The sequence below is a fragment of the Galleria mellonella genome, unplaced genomic scaffold (assembly GCF_026898425.1).
Source record: "Galleria mellonella isolate WM207_F2 unplaced genomic scaffold, CSIRO_AGI_GalMel_v1 utg40, whole genome shotgun sequence".
NCBI classification, from domain to species: Eukaryota; Metazoa; Arthropoda; class Insecta; order Lepidoptera; family Pyralidae; genus Galleria; species Galleria mellonella.
In genome coordinates, this window is record NW_026442094.1 from 3,265,370 (window position 1) to 3,282,199 (window position 16,830).

Below are 16,830 nucleotides of genomic sequence, written 5' to 3' on the forward strand. Positions count from 1 at the left end.
TTATGATACCCACCCGCCAGTTACCACTCTCTTCGTATCTGGATGATTCACCCTCCTTGTTTCGTCCAACCTAGATTGAAAATGAAAATTCAGCGTCCATTTATTTCTTTCTCATTCTAAACGTAAAATAAGAAGTGAAATGTCCACAAATTTTCATAGTCACTACGTATGGAAGTGCCATATAGCTCTTACAAGTGAAACTCTTAACAAACCTACTTATTAATATCGTTTGGGATAAAATTGAAATTCAAGCGAATTGAATATTCAATAATGTTATAGAACCTGTAATATTAAAACTTGTTATACTGTATTATAATTTAGAAAATTCCCTATTAAAACTATACTAATTACATAACTATAGCACTATATTCTCTTCTGGTTTCCTTACCCTGTATCCTGAGGATTTGAAGTGGCAGCCACGTTTGGTGAGAGTACTTTTCATTCGCACGCAGAAAGCTCGGTCCATTCCTCGGTACAACTGTCCACTCGCTGCTAAACTCATTTGTGATGAGACTGTTGACAAATACATCAAATTAAAATAACCATAAAATTTGCAAGGATCCCTTTTCTGGAATAAAAAATTGTACCTTATTTTATTTCCAGCGATTTAAAAAAAGATGATTCGCTCAAAATGCTGTACCTAATACCCTTTATTTCCTTCATACGAAGTTTTGTTTGGCTTACGGCAATAGACTGATCGATCTGGTGATAGATAGGTAGCTAATTAAAAGATTTGATTTGCGTTCGGATCTTAACGCTTCGGGGGGAATCGAACGCTACCACGCTCTAATTGATTTTACCCAGATCGCTCCATGGTTTTGAAATATTTGATGGTGCTTCCAAAACTTTCATCGAAGTTTTGGAATTTTATAGAAACTAGCAGTTGAGCGATTAAGTCGAAAATTATTCATATTTATATAATTTTTGTTAGCTTTTCGTAAAATCGTATATCGCGAAAAATGCTCTCTATCAAAAAGAAGATCTCTATTTACGGTTCAAAACTATTCTTCAAAGTTGCAGAAAAACAAATAAATTATTGTTTGTTTGTTAATAAAATAGATAAAAAATGGTAAATTACCTATCTACGGTAATTTAAACGTATGATTTTTTTATATGTAGATGATTCGTATATCTATTACTTAGATTTAGTAAATAATTTTAGTATGTCTTTTTTGTAAAATAATGTGAATAAAACAAACAAATAGATAAAATAAAAAGGTTCTCGTTATCTGTTTTGCATACATATTAATTGTTTTATTTTAAAACGATGAAATTCGATAAAGTAAGTACATATTAAGATTGTTTACTCAATCTGCCAAGTAGGTATAATAAAAAACAAAGTATACATATACCAGAGCCATTTAAACGCCAAGACATTATTCTTCTAATTTTATATATTTTAGACAATGAATATGTCACTGCGTGTATAACTTTAAATGAAAATAATTCAACGATAACCGCACAATTACCATTTGCATGGACAATGTTCGTTTGCGTTGAATCACGCCTTTGTACTAAATATGTAACTGACTGACTAACAATATAGTTATTTGAAATATTTTAATACTAACAATTTTGATATCTATTTATAGTTACTCTGTATCCTACGATATACATCAAATAGTTAAATACTATCAAATAATCTATTTTATGCGCAATAAAGAAGAATTATGTTACTGCAAGAGATAGACATATGAGCAACAAAATAGTGACCTAATGATTCCGTTTTTACTTTTTAAAAACTCTAAAAACATATAGCATAGAGCTATAGACTTAATATACCGTACTACATACTACTAAATTTATGGTTCTATGCATTACTAAGATTAGAACTTTATGAAAAATATAATATTTATATGTATAAGCAGTATATTTTGCGTCTAGTCTTAGCGAAATAACGTTTAGAAAAAATACATCTTTTATTAAGATATATGGATTAAATGTTATAATAAGACACCGAATGATATTTTATAAATTTAAAAGTGTCATTAAAAAAGTACTTATTGAACAAAGTATATTACACGCTAAACGATTACTTGAATGAAAAATGTGCATGGTGTTGACACAATGGTGTACACAAATGACCATGTAATTTTAGACATAGTACATTTAAATAAATATATATCGTTAACAGAGATTTAAAAGAGTAACTGTTGAGTATCTTGCCGGTTCTTCTCATCAGATAACTTGCAGAACCTCGCAGTAAATTCATAAAAAATGACGATTTAAAAATGATCGTAAAGAAGTCTATTTGAATACAGACGATTAAAATTAAAAAAACCATTTTTTCTTTCGAAGTCTCTTATATATACAATTGTATATTAATTTTGCTTTGAATAATTTATTTACTTTAGAAGCCACTGCTATCTATCAATCGGATGATTTTTTCGGATTTCAGCCAGTCGTATGGCTATAAGGGGACAATGTGGACTTTTCTCCACGGCCCACTGTTCTGTGAGCTCGTTTCACCACGCCCGTCAGAGCACAATGGCTCACTGTCACACAGCCTCCATCCTGATTGATTTTTTTCCACTTAATAGTTTTTTAAGACACCTCTCGAGTAAATTAAAATTGATTCTAGCCCTTAAGTTATTCATGTTAGTAAATTGAAATCGGACTTATCCGTTAGTTTAGGAAAAAACTGGGTCAAATTTGCTTCTGTCACGGTTAGTGAATTGATTTTTTGTACAGTCATTTTAGGTTTAAATTAGCAGATTGACTTTGTCACGGTCAAATGAGATGTCTAAGAAATGTTGTGTTTAAATACGTGCTAGTGTAGTTACTATTAATAAAATATTGTTATATAATTATAGGTACTAGAGGGTCCCATTCGTGTTTCTACTGTGAAGCAGTTGTGTTTGCATGATTGTGTTTCGGTTTGAAGGGTGGGATATGGCAGTGAATTTACAGGGTACAGAAGTATAATAACTTACTCCTCCGGAATGGCAACATGGAGGGTATCGTGGACGAAATAGTATACTGTGTTATGTCCATGATACTGTTCATGTCTATAAGCGACGGTTACCGCTTTCCATCAGGTAAGCTTGTTCGCCATTATAAGTAGCATAAAAAAATATAGTTACTAAGTTGTAATAATATTCATAACATAATAATTTAGATAGTCTTAGGATCATATCACCGTCCACTGATGAACATAGGTCTCTCCCATAGATTGTCATAAGGAACGATCCCGAATCACTTACATTCACAGACTCCTCTAATGTAATAAGACCGTCACTCCATCTTGTGGAGGGGTTCGGCCTACACTGCATTTCCTTGTACTGGGTTGCCACTAAAGAACTTTTTTCCCCCATCGCTTATTGGTTCTTCGAGCTTTGTTGCCACTTCAGCTTGCTTATTCTTTGGACTATGCCGGTTCCTTTAGTTCTTCTGCATATATCGTCATGTTGGATTATATCACGCAAAGAAAGGGGAAAGTTGAAAGCTGATATATGGTAGTTAATTTTAATCGTCGGCAATAAAGAAGCAGGTATGTAGATACTATTTACCTGTAAAACCTTTTCCATCGCGTTAAGTTCCGATTGCGTATTTAAAATAAAGTAGTAAAAATACAGGACATGCAGGTGTAGTCCTCAGAAATAATAACACATAATAGTGTATTCTGCGATATCCATAGCTTTGTTCATGTCTATAGGCGTTTTGTTTGCCATTCGAAGTACCATAAAAAAATACCTGAGATATCCACATTACATTATTAGTCTCTATATAACTTACTTAATTTTTTCTAGAGTAGGTATTTACTTAATGAAGTACTAGTTTCGACATTTTGTCTACGTAACACTATACAAATAATATTATGCACACGTAAACTGTTGAAACAGCATGTGGTTTAATAGTTGTTTTGCTATGCAACTTATAAACCACAATAATAAAAACTTCGGGTGCACCGGAGCGATGAATAACTGCTATTTGACAGTAAAATTATATCGGAATAACTTTTTTGTCTGTCTGCCCATTTAATTGAAGCCAGCACCCGCAGTCTACGGAAGCAGTGGCCATCCGAAATGTTAATTTTCATTTTCCAAATCGAGATTAGGTGCGATGTGGCGCCCAGATATTCAATAAGATCCTAATAAGTTCCCGTACTGTTCGCGCCGTGAAATGAAATATTAATCAATGCTTATAAAGGTGGCCACCGACACCCCATTGACCGTTTCATAAGTTCCCAACGCGCCGTGAAGTCTCCATAATCAAATTTAAATTTGTACAACAACTTATTATTGGTGACATTAAGCGATTCGATATAGCTGTGAAATTTTGGGATCGGTATAGTCACCTATTGAAGGAGGTGCAACGGCCTAGAAAATAAGGAAACTTTAATTGAATTCTGAACTGGTTTTTTCTCTCGTCTTGATAAAAGAATATTGGGACAGTTGTCTTTTTCTAAGCGGAATGTTTTAAAAAATGTCGAATAATGAATAACGGAGCGTTAAGTAGAAAGGCCTCGTTTTTTACGAAGACTGTTTTAGTAAAGCAGTAAGTAGCGTATAGTTAGTATCGGTTTGACGATAACATGTTAATTAAGTGCCTAATTTGAAAAAAAATACAATTGTCATTTGATAAAAGGAGTACAATGTGTATTTTATGAAAACACTAACACCAACCTGTCGATATTTCAACAAAGGGTTGATAACCCTATATATATGCATTTGAGATAAATTTAAGTGTAATTGCCTATTATTATGAATTTTTTGTTTATATATCAGAAATAAGGAAATCAATAAAGCAGTGACTTCTAAATGGTGTATCAAGATAAAGCATATACCAAATTTTAATCTAGAACTTTAGGAATACAATTTTCAAAATTGTATCCGATTTGGTGTAGTAGTTATTGCGTGACGCTGAATTAAATATACGTACAGGCAAAATTTCTAAAAAAACTTGTTTTGTCTTTTACAAGAGTAAAAGAATAAAAAGAATTCAGGTCCCATATATTAAATATTCCCAAATTACTTCAATGTACAGACAACATCTAGTTACAATTTAATTATATTAGTAAGATTAAATAAACTTACCGTCAGGGTTATTAGTGCCATGTTGACTACCTTCTTCACTGCCTGACGCAGGACTATTTAGTCCAGCACCTCCTGATCTTCCAGCTAAAGAGAGCCCCAGTTGTTCAGCGATTTCCGCGTGATCAGCTTGGTGCACGTAATCGAATATACTACTACCCGTCATCTCCACCTGGCAAGCAGAATATATTTTGTGATCATCTAGAATTTTAAAGCATAGGTAAGCATCTGATGGGGCTTTAGGTACAGAAATGATATAAATATCATTAAAGTCACAAAAAAGTTCAGCTAACAGTAAGTAGGTATTCGGTGACGCATAATGACTCATATTTCTGGTACCCTGGTCCCTATAATACATATAAGAATAAACACTTTGTGTTGTTCTCGTATGTGTTATAAAAGAGTAGCAAAGAGTTTGTAGAAAGACTTCGACCAAATATAAATCTTTAATATAGGTTAAATTAATATAGGTAAACAAACTAACGGCATATTTATGAAAAGAATTAACCCTCACTTATAATCATGAAAAACATCATAGAATACATTGTGATTCTCATGCTACTACACTTCAAGGGTTACTATTCCTGAGATTAAGGTTATATGTCTTCTTACAGTTCTTGTTGCCTCCTTATTTCAATATTATATATATACTACACATGATTCATCAATACTAAGTACCAGGGGAACATGAAATGTAAAGTTTTCAAAGAATGATATATATTTTATGTATAGACGCAATATATGCTTGGATTGGATGAGGATTGCATCCTTACAAATTCGGAATGGACAACATCCAAAAGTGACGTAATTGAAAATCGAACTCAGAATCTTATTTATGTGAAGCAACGCGTCTTACCAAATCTATCTCTAATTGTAAACATGACTGATGTTAACATAAGATTCATAAACATCTTAAAGCGGACCTGCAACAAGATGTTGACTCCGTCCAGCCAACTCAGTGAGCTGTCACGTACACTGTCATCGTTATGAATGAACGGACGGTTATCAAGCATCGCATAGCAGGTGGCTCCATAGAGACACCTATAAACTTCGGACGTAACGAGTACGTGGCTTGTGGTGACAAAATTGAAGAATACACTATTAAAATAACACATAACGGTTAAGTTTTTAACGTCACAAATATTTTACTAGAATACATTGATAATATATATTGCAGAAATATCTTTAATAATAATAAATTTTCAAACGATTGAAAAAAAAACAGACTAATCAGAAAGAAAAGAAATCAAGAGAGCATTTTAAGTGTTGGTAAGTAAATAAATAATATTAGGTGACATTATATTAAAACATAATTTAATTGTACAAAAATAAAAAACAAATAATTATGCACAAGGTTTATTGAGACATTCTAACATTGTCAAAGTCCACCGCTTTCTAAGTGACCCTTTCACGGCTTATGCAAATGCATCTGTAAATAAATTTATCAAATATAATTGTGGGACCCTATTAGAGATTCAAGCGACGTGTATCCGCAGTCAACGACGGAATGTGAATACTATGAACAATGGTGTTGTTATGGTGGTCTCTTCCAAGAACCATCCAGGACATTTTATGGTATATACTGATTCGCTGATTGATGGCTGACAAATTCGAGGATGTCGACAGGTGACAAATATTTGCATAAGTGGTGACAGATAGTCATAAATAAAGGTAAGGCTTACACAAGAGTACAGAAAAGATTTAGGTGTGTTGAAAGTCATTAGAATTCGTAGTAAGTAATCAAGACAACATTGTTTTTTTACGCAACGTAGAATGGCAATAAGCTGATCGCCTATATGACGGAAAGTAGAATTGCCTGTCATTTATAGACAAGTACATGGTACCCATAGCACAAGACAATCATGGAAATTAAGGTGTTTTGACTCTGTAATTTTACTGCCATATACTGCATACCGAAACCCAGATCTCTTCAATGAAGACTTACATAAAAAATGGTCCGTTAATAATTTCTCTAAACGGAGCAATGCGTATTGTAACAAAAAATAAAGTATCCATTTTCTTTCGTTTATCTATAAAGGGAAAATATGATTTCCCATTGTCGGCGTTATCATCAGTCTTTACTGCGAACCCCGAAAAAATGCCCGCAACAGAATTTAATATAGCAGGAGCGTCTAACACAGGCCTTACTTATAAGAAAGTTGTATCTACGCTTATTTACCAGGAAGTTTATGTATTTTATATGTCTACACACACAGGCTTGCCGGCGAAGAAGACTTATGGGCCCGTGTGTGTCAGAAAGGTGTTTAGATGTTATTTGACGTTAGTTGTGTGCGTATTTTGGGGTGTGTGAGTGGTAAGGTTCGCAGCCGCATTAGGATGAAAAGCACGCGCGCGCCTCGCCCGGGACGTGACCGGCATATCGCATCGTCCCTTTCCCCCCATTTTCTGTCTCCGTCACACCACCCCCAAAGCCTGCAGCCATGTTGGAAATGAGAATTTCCCAGTTTTCGGATCTTTTCAAAGCGCCTTTTAATTTCGTAATGTTATTTAATTTAGTTTGGTTGAAAATATTTTTTGGAGGTTTCACTGTCAGCTTTTGAAGCGGATTTATTTTTCGGTGTATACGCTTTATAGTCTACAACATTATAATACAAGTCCAAAACTCGTGTTTGTATTTTTAATGAGATCTCATTTTGTAGTAGTAATGAAATTCCTACGTCCTGAAACATTTCTGCTCGTTAGCATTGTAATATCCTCATTAGTATTTCTTGAAGTTTCTTTACAACATTGTAAGACTGGAAGTGACAAACTATAAAGCTACGTTATATAAACATTTAAAATAAAGGGTTATAATATTCCCAAGAAATTGAGAAACCCTTTAAGATCAAGTTGAAGCAAAAAATAGATATGTTCATGTAAAACAACCCACGTAGGAGGCATAACGCGACACGTGTAAAAGGACTTATCTGTGATCTGCTGCAGTTATCACCGGATGTCTTTCTAGCGCCGCCGAAAATTTCAGATTAAATCGTCTGACTGTACAGTGTCGTGTGAATGTGTGCGCGTGCTTCATAAATGTGTGTTTGTACGATGCATATATCTACATATGTGTTGATATGGGAATAGTTTTGTGTAGGTGTTAAATTGTATTATGTCAGTTAATGTAAAACTTGTTTTGTATTAGGTCTGAACAATTAGTTTCAGTCTTTGTTATCATTGTCTCAAAAAGATTTAAGAAAGATTTTATTATATAACCTAGTCTCTTTTAAAGCTTTATACTTATAAAAAAAAAACTTCGAGATTGATGAAATTAACTTTCTAAGGGCAAATTCGTTACAAGGGAAAACAGATCGTTAAAGGAACTAAGCCTCATCTCAGATAACTTTAGACGCCTATATAATATACTATCAAGTAAGTCGTATCATTTGGCATATTTTAAGAAACGAAGTATAAACTGATTAGAAAAATTTACTTTAGTTCTTTCCAATATGGCTGAAAATGGCGAAGTAACATTGATAGATATCAACCCTTTTTATGTAGTTTGTACTTGATGATGTGGGTCATGTGTATGGAACATTAAATGAGGAATCGAATGGTTTTCACCAAATTGCTACGTAAAGACGTTTCAAGTTGTTTGAAGTATTTACGGTTAATCTTATCATTTGATTACAGTACTCGAAAAAGTTGTAAAAAAGCCCAATTGTTTTAACAGCTCTAGACCTCTAGTTTGATTTCAGGATTGAAATGTGATCTAAGGATGTATTTTTAAATATACTTTTTTATAAATGTCGATATTTATTATTCTTCAGAGAAACCAAATTTTATATCTATATAGATAATAAATAGTTATTGAAATAATGATAATAGCAGATTCAAAAATTTAAAAATTTTAGGTGACACATTTTTAAGAAACTTTAAGAAGGAAGTCCTTTCCGATTAGATCAATTAAAATTTTCTAATCAGGATTATTCGGTAGGATTTATGTTTATATATGCTTCAACACTTATTTCTTTAAATTGGTGAACATCTATTTGTACCTAAGAATAACATACTGAAGTGTTGAAGCTATATCTAGGCACTATAGTGAGATTACTCTTGCTATGATTTAAATCGTCGTAGTATAAAAGATAATACTGAATAGGTAGATATAAAATGTTTTATAACTTAAGCTCAAATTCAATACTTACTTGTGATAATCCTAAATATATAGATACAGTTTCAGATATGTACAGGAACCTCCCGTCGGCCGCCACTGACAACGCGAACCCGTCGAGAGACTGCAAACAAACAATTCAATATAAAAACCGGGCTTTTTTGCGCAATTTGAAATGGTAAACAAGCTAGCAAACTATCGTTTTTTATACATCTCGCAATGGCAAACAAGCTGACGTCACACCTCATGGAAAGTGGTAACTGTCGTCAATAGACATAAACAGCACTATTGACACTAACTCCCACGATACCCCTTAATTATACCATTATTGAGGACTTATATTTTTATATTTCTACGAGTATTTTACCAGAGGGAGACTTTGTACAAAAGTCGATTGCTTGGGTACCTCTGTCCCATTCGTGTTTCCACCGTGAAGCAGTTGTGTTTGCATGGCTGTATTTTGGTTTGAAGGGTAGGATATTGCGTGAATTTACAGGGTACAGAGGAATAACACCTGAGTCCTCAGGAATGGCAACGCATGGGGGGTATTATGAGCGAAAGAGTATACTCTGTTATGTCCATGGTACTGCTTATGTCTATAGGCGACGATTACCACTTTCCATCAGGTGAGTCGTCACCTTGTTTGCCATTCTGAGTTGTATAAAAAATCTTAGTTATTTTAATATACCTATATTGTAGGGGTCGGTAATATATTGCAATATATATATATATATATATATATATATATATATATATATATATATATATATATATATATATATATATTATTTACAATATCTATATATTGGTTTAGGAACTAATGTGTTAAAAGTTTGTTATCCAAATAATAAGATGCGGCAAGAGACTTTTAACATGATCTAAAATTATAAAAACTAAAACCTTTATCCCGCCATCAATGTCCAGAAGGACCGAATATATAGATATCAGATCGATATCCATATTCCTCATGAATACTACATTGGCATATACATATATTATTTTAATCTTTAATCAGAAACACAGCCATGCATACACAGCTAATCATGAATGGGACAAAGGTAACCGTGCAGTAGACTTTGAACCGAGCAAGTTCATTAAATAATCATAATTATCAAAGCATCAGCATTATTATGGGGAGTGCGCAAGCGCCGATGTCTTATATTGCCGTATGAGTCAGCAAGTAACGTTAGCAGTTGAACGGTGTCAAAATATTTATCATTGACAAATACGTATACTAGTATTTATTATATAAATTAAAATAATTTTCTTACTATAATAAATAATAATTATTTATATAGGCATAACAACTTTCTTTCTCTGGCGTTCTTCTCATACGAGTAATTTGTTTATATAGCTAATAAATTGTTATATAGTATAACTAAAAAGAAAATTAATGTGATAAAGATAGGATGATAATGGATTTTTAAATCCTAGTGATATTGGTATTTATATTTATTTATAATAATTTAAGATTTTTCACAATAAAAATAGGCACTCCAATCTGAAAAAATCTGAAATTAGTATAGGATAATACGGGCGTAGATCATTGACTTGCTTGCTTGCTATAAAAATAATTATCTATATTTGTATTGAATGGCGAAGATATAGCGTAATAAACAGAAATAAATTTTATATTTGAAGTTGCTTATGAAATAAAAAAAAAATATACAATATTTTGTACACCGTACGTTAAAGGTAAAACTAATAGTCTGAAATCTAACATCAATTCTGAACCTATTCAGTAAAAAAGCTAAACAAATAGAACGACGATGAAGAAAAAAACCACCACGAGCCAAAATGACTAAGTACGTTTATGATAAAGCAACTGGAAGAGACGCCGATATAATAAATAATCAATTAAAATTTACTTATTTACGTATACTTTTATACTAGTATATTGATCGTTTCCACGAAAATTAGCAACAGAGGCTTAAAAAATTAATAAATAAACATAAAATCAGTCAGTCATTTTTAAGACTAATATCTGTTTATCACACCTTAATTTTGCAAATAAATATAATAGATAATTGATTTAGACATATAATGCTCAGACATTTTAAATGAGAAGAAGAAATCGCGGTTGAGATTAAAATAATTTAATTTCATGTTAACATTTATAAAGTCACAATGCAAGATTCAATTACAAAGACGACAGAAAGTTGATGGAATAAATAAACATACATTTTCTTCACTCAAAAGTTAAACTCGAAACTCTGTAAAAGATTATCCTAATGATAAGGCTACTTTCGTAGGATGTTTCTTGTTTGTATGATCTTTTTAAGGTGAAAAATGTACGCATATAGGTACATATACAACAAATTATTAAAAAAATATATTATAATTTGAATTAAGTTAGAATAATAATACTTCCCATTTCAATTTATGTATATATTTACTTATCATTAATTTGTGAATCATTTAATGTCTTTAACCAGTAAATATCACCAATGAGCACTTTCGGAAATAGTGCATAGTCTTACACAGCCAAACATAGTTATAAAAAACAATAACATTAAAATATATTTAGAAGCTACTCGTACATGTAGCTTAGGGAGTAAACTATTTCATTGCACAATAGCACCCTAAATAAAGTCTTTAGAGGAACCAAAGAATTCGATATTATCTTCCAATGTCTCGATTTGATGGGATTCTAGTCCACATCTCTCTGCTGTCTAGACTTAGTTTGTTCTCAATTATACCGCGGAAGGAATATAATTAATCGGTAAATTTCAACCCTTTGATTCTTTAACGGTTCAAGCAATCGAGTTACTCGAATAAAGTCGCGGACATAACTAATAACTGTATAAATAAATAGAATATTCTAATAGGTAACCTATACCGCTTCTAGTAAAAATCTATGTCCAGATTGTATCTATCTTTCATTTTAATGAGATGCACGGTTGACAAAATACATCTCGAGAGATAATAAAGTTTTTTATATAAAATCTGCGTTTAAACGGTGGACGATGATAGTTGAAAATAAGAATAAAAACATAGATTATATCGGTAATGGACTGCGAATGATGAGATGGGATTTTTATGTTTTACTTATTTGAAAATCTAAGTGTACCTAGTTTTGTACTGTTTGAGGTTGACTTATTAGATGAACTTCGTCCATAAATACAACTATATTTGCGAAATTGTCATACTTAGATAATAAAATATTCTCGCTTTTTGTAAAGAATTACATTTTACATTTTAGAAATATAATATTGATATACCAATATCTACTAATGGTAGTAGATGTTTCAGAATGGTTATGAAATGAGTAATTTCTGATTATTGACAACGATTATAGAAGTTTATTGATTGACATCAAATATCAAAATATACAAAATAAAAGGTATTAAAGTCATTTATATTATACAAGTAATTACACAATTATTAATATTCAAAATTTTTTACAACTGGCCAATAAATTCAATAGCTATTTTATAAAATCACGAAAGGTAACCGTATATCGATTACAAAGGAATTATTAAAATTGGTTTGGATTTCAATCTTTTTAAAGTCGTTTAATTATTCAAATGCCTATATATATATTTGAATAAATGAACTTGCGTTCTTTCATGCACGTCCTTATTTTTTTCAAACAAAACGTACAACTTGTCCCGCAAAATCTTAAAAAAAACCGATCCAAGGAATCACGTACACAAGTATTTTCAGTGCGCAGAATAGAAAACCGCAGCACCCACAACATTATAATGACAGTGAATCGATTGCACAAAATGATAATTTACGTGATCGAATAGAATAATCGATTTTTTTCGTCAACCCTATCCGAGTGGCCCAGAAAGTGTGTGTATTCGATTAATTCTGTTATGAAATTTGAGTGAAATCGGTGAAATATCAAATTGGTGTTTCGCAAATTATATCTATTTGGTATGTAAGTAGTGTGTTGCAGTATTTCATTGTATGTAGGTATTGTATAGTGCCCGATAAAAAGCGTTAACTCGGCCAAATCATTGCGTAATACAAAGTCAAGTTCGAGTGTGTACCGTCGCTTTGTGTGCACTTTTTAGTTCGTTTTTGTTCGACCATGATTAAGAACAGACATATAGATTTTGTATATATAGTTATATTAGCAATGTAAAAAACAAAGAGGTTCTTTTGTAAAGTTTCTTTCAATTTATTACGCGATATCTTCAGAAGTTTTGATCCGTTTCTAATAATTGTTTTGGCAATCGATTGTATTTATTTCCGTGTTGGTCTCATATTAATTTTGATATGAATGTTTGGTCTATTACATTTCCATTATTAATTTTAAATTTTGAATAAGCTTGAGCTTTGGATAAGCTACTTGAGTCTTTTGTTATTTTACTGAACTAGGTACTATTTTGCATATCACTGGTTGTTCTACAACCTTCCATGTTAGCCATCAATCTCTTACTGATATTTTATTCACGTATGTTTTGTAAAACGAGCGTGGAAGTGGAAGGTTATAGAACTTTTAGTAATAACAGTGGTGGTCAATCTTCGAGTGTTGGCAGTCATACACAAACGTAGTGGAATTAAGCAAATATAATTTCTTTCATTATTTTTTTTTTTTGAATCATCATTAACAAATTATAATCCTACGTACTTGTATATATTTTAAATACAACTCTATTAATATTAAAAAAGTAAAAGTAAGTATGTTTATTTGTTTCTTAGCGATTTAATGGCTTAATTTACCATAAAATTTGGTATACATGTGAATGCTACAAGGAATGAAGAAGGACATAGACTACTTTTAATTCCGGTCAATAAACATATCTCATATTGTATATACCTATATTTGTCTAACGTTTTCATTAATAAAGAATAAATTTAATTGGATCTACAATAAAATAAATTTATCAACAGTCAGACACAGTCTATGCTTACTTATGAATAGCTCCTTAAAAAAACAAATACCTTACGGTAATGTTAACTGAGTCATTATTTTACGCTATTTTATAAACTAAGGTGTTAGCAGTTAAATGCCAATTACTCTGTTAATATTTCAAAGCTATTAACGCCAATTAACGGATGTCACGTGCGATAAGCGCGAGCGACTATTTATACTAAGGGTTCTGTACCAATGAATTACCGAAATATTACATGCTTTTTGAGAAGATTTTTATTTTGATATTTTATCATCCAATCTGCAAGTATGTAAATAGTCAATCTATCTCAAATCCCTCAAAAGAAATTTACCTAAAAAAGACTACGAAAGTTATTTGCATGGGTACCTCCATCTCATTCGTATTTTTACTGTAAAGCAGTTGTGTTTGCATGGCTGTGTCTGAAGGGTGGGATATGGCAGTGAATTCACAGAATACAGAAGAATAACACCTGAGTCCTCAGAAGCGTCCAGCTTTATCATAATCATATCAGCTTTTAATTATCAATTACTGATCATAGACCCCCCCCCCCCCGGAGTTTTGCCGGTTTGCAACTGTAGTAAGGCATTGTTGATGTTTTAAGAGAAATGCTGCTGTCCATCACTTTACCATTAAATTTTCTTAGTAATCTCTTACGAAACCCTCGGGAAAGGAAGGGGTACTACAATTAGGTATTTTACCAGGGAGACTTTGTACAAAAGTCGATTGCTTGGGTACCTCTGTCCCATTCGTATTTCAACCGTGAAGCAGTTGTGTTTGCATGACTGTGTTTCGGTTTGAAGGGTAGGATATGGCGTGAATTTACTGGGTACAGAGAAATAACACCTGAGTTCTCAGGAATGGCAACGCATGGGGGGTATCATGGGCGAAACAGTATACTCTGTTATGTCCATGGTACTTTTCATGTCTATAGGCGACGGTTACCACTTTCCATCAGGTGGGCCGTTAGCTTGTTTGCCATTCTAAGTTGTATAAAAAAAAGGTACTTTTTCGGAAAACTAACCTAAATGTAATTACTGTTGAACCACTTTACAGACAAGTTCTTTTAATAGTTAATTATAATTTCACTATTCCGACTATATTTTACCTGGAGAATATGTGTGCCCTGATGCTGCTCAAACAGTTCCATAGCGAGACCGATTGCCGTCCGTCTGCTTTGAGCACCTGCAACAAAATGATGATGATATATTATTATTTATTATGGTATACCTGATGGGGTCAGAGGAAATTCGGTTTTTCTATATTTTTTCTGGGGAGTAATAGAATCGTCTGCGCTATTAACAATCCTTTCTTTCACCGACCCTTTTTATTGTTGTGCATATAGTTAAAATTTATAGGTCGCTAAAGTATCTCAATATGGTACTATTCAAGGCAGAACGCGTATATAAGTAACCATCATCCCAAGGGTTCTACCGCCATAAAATAGGAACAATTTTCTATGGAATTGTCCAGAATCAAAATAATAATACTCCTTTAAAAGGACACTAATGATTTTGATTTCACTTTATACTGCTTTACAGATGTATAAATATATATAACTTATAAGGCACTGCTCAATGCTCTCAGTTACTAGTAAGTTTCTACCTAATCAGGATTATTTTTACTCACTACAAAAGAAGTGGAGAACAAAAGAAATGGGATGCGCATAGATCATATTATAAAAAAAGTATTTCTGTCACCCAATTCAACATTTAAGCAGAAAATCAAGTAAAACAAGCACATGGGCAGTCATAAAGTAGTCGGATGCGCGCGCGCAACCCGACACCAGACGATAAGATCGCACATGAAGGATCGAACATGGCCGACACGGTAGCAAAGGTTTATTGAGAAACATTGTGCAGTTAACGCGTTATACATTATGTAAAGGACTATTATAATATAATAAAATATACAAGGTCAGGAAATTCTTATAAACAGTATTTTTTTTATATAACAAATGTAGCTAACGATAGTATATCATCAGATGATATGGTTACCGTAGCCTAAATCTGAGTCCAAAAGCCTCAGATGTTTATTTTTTCTTGCAGTTAGTTAATGACCCACTTAATGAAAAGTGGTAATCCTGGCGTACAAACTTCAACAGTACTATTGGTATCACTGAATGCACAGTGAATTTCGTTTTAGCTCTCATACGTTATCATTCCTTGGAAATAACACTTTATGCCCTGTAATTTTATTGCCATGTCTCACAGGTGAAATCATAAATAGCTATGCAAGCATAATTGTTCAGCAGCAAAACAAGAGGGAAGCTGTGGTGCCAACTAATTAATTTTGATTATATTTAGATATTAATTAATCCTAATTTCTGTCCACGGTTAGAACAACAGATTAAAAATAGTTAATATTTTTATTATTATATCATATCAGTCGTTAACTGTCTACTGCTGAACATAGGCCTCCCCCATAAAGGGGGGTTTGACAGTAGTTGCCAAGTTTGATAGACGAGTTGGAAAGCAGTTAGGCTTTTGGTGATGTTTTAAATGGGAAAGCTGCTGCCCATCCTACGACCTTTAAGTTTTTTTAGTCGTCTTTTACGATACTCGCGGGAGAGGAAGGGGTGGCCCATTCTAAGCCGAGAGTACATGGTAAACAATCAATCTGTATCTTTTTTTTTTTATACAACTTAGAATGGCAAACAAGCTGACGGCCCACCTGATGGAAAGTGGTAACCGTCGCCTATAGACATGAGCAGTACCATGAACATAACAGAGTATACTGTTTCGATCATGATACCCCCCCCTGCGTTGCCATTCCTGAGGACTCAGATGTTATTCCTCTGTACCCTGTAAATTTACGCCATATCCCACCCTTCAAACCG

The 16,830-nt window shown here is 32.8% G+C and overlaps 1 protein-coding gene across 3 annotated transcripts in view; it reads right to left on the reverse strand.

Annotated features, from left to right (window-relative positions):
- The window catches only part of LOC113520294 (protein trachealess), a 226,776-nt gene that overhangs the window by 14,428 nt on the left and 195,518 nt on the right, over positions 1 to 16,830 (reverse strand). For all 3 annotated transcript variants that reach the window (XM_052898025.1, XM_052898024.1, XM_026905584.3), the window contains 4 exons: positions 15,100 to 15,176; positions 9,182 to 9,271; positions 5,037 to 5,205; positions 389 to 513 (listed from right to left, as the gene is read on the reverse strand). In XM_052898025.1, the coding sequence (XP_052753985.1) occupies positions 389 to 513; positions 5,037 to 5,205; positions 9,182 to 9,271; positions 15,100 to 15,176 (461 nt within the window). The remainder of the gene's footprint in view (positions 1 to 388; positions 514 to 5,036; positions 5,206 to 9,181; positions 9,272 to 15,099; positions 15,177 to 16,830) is intronic.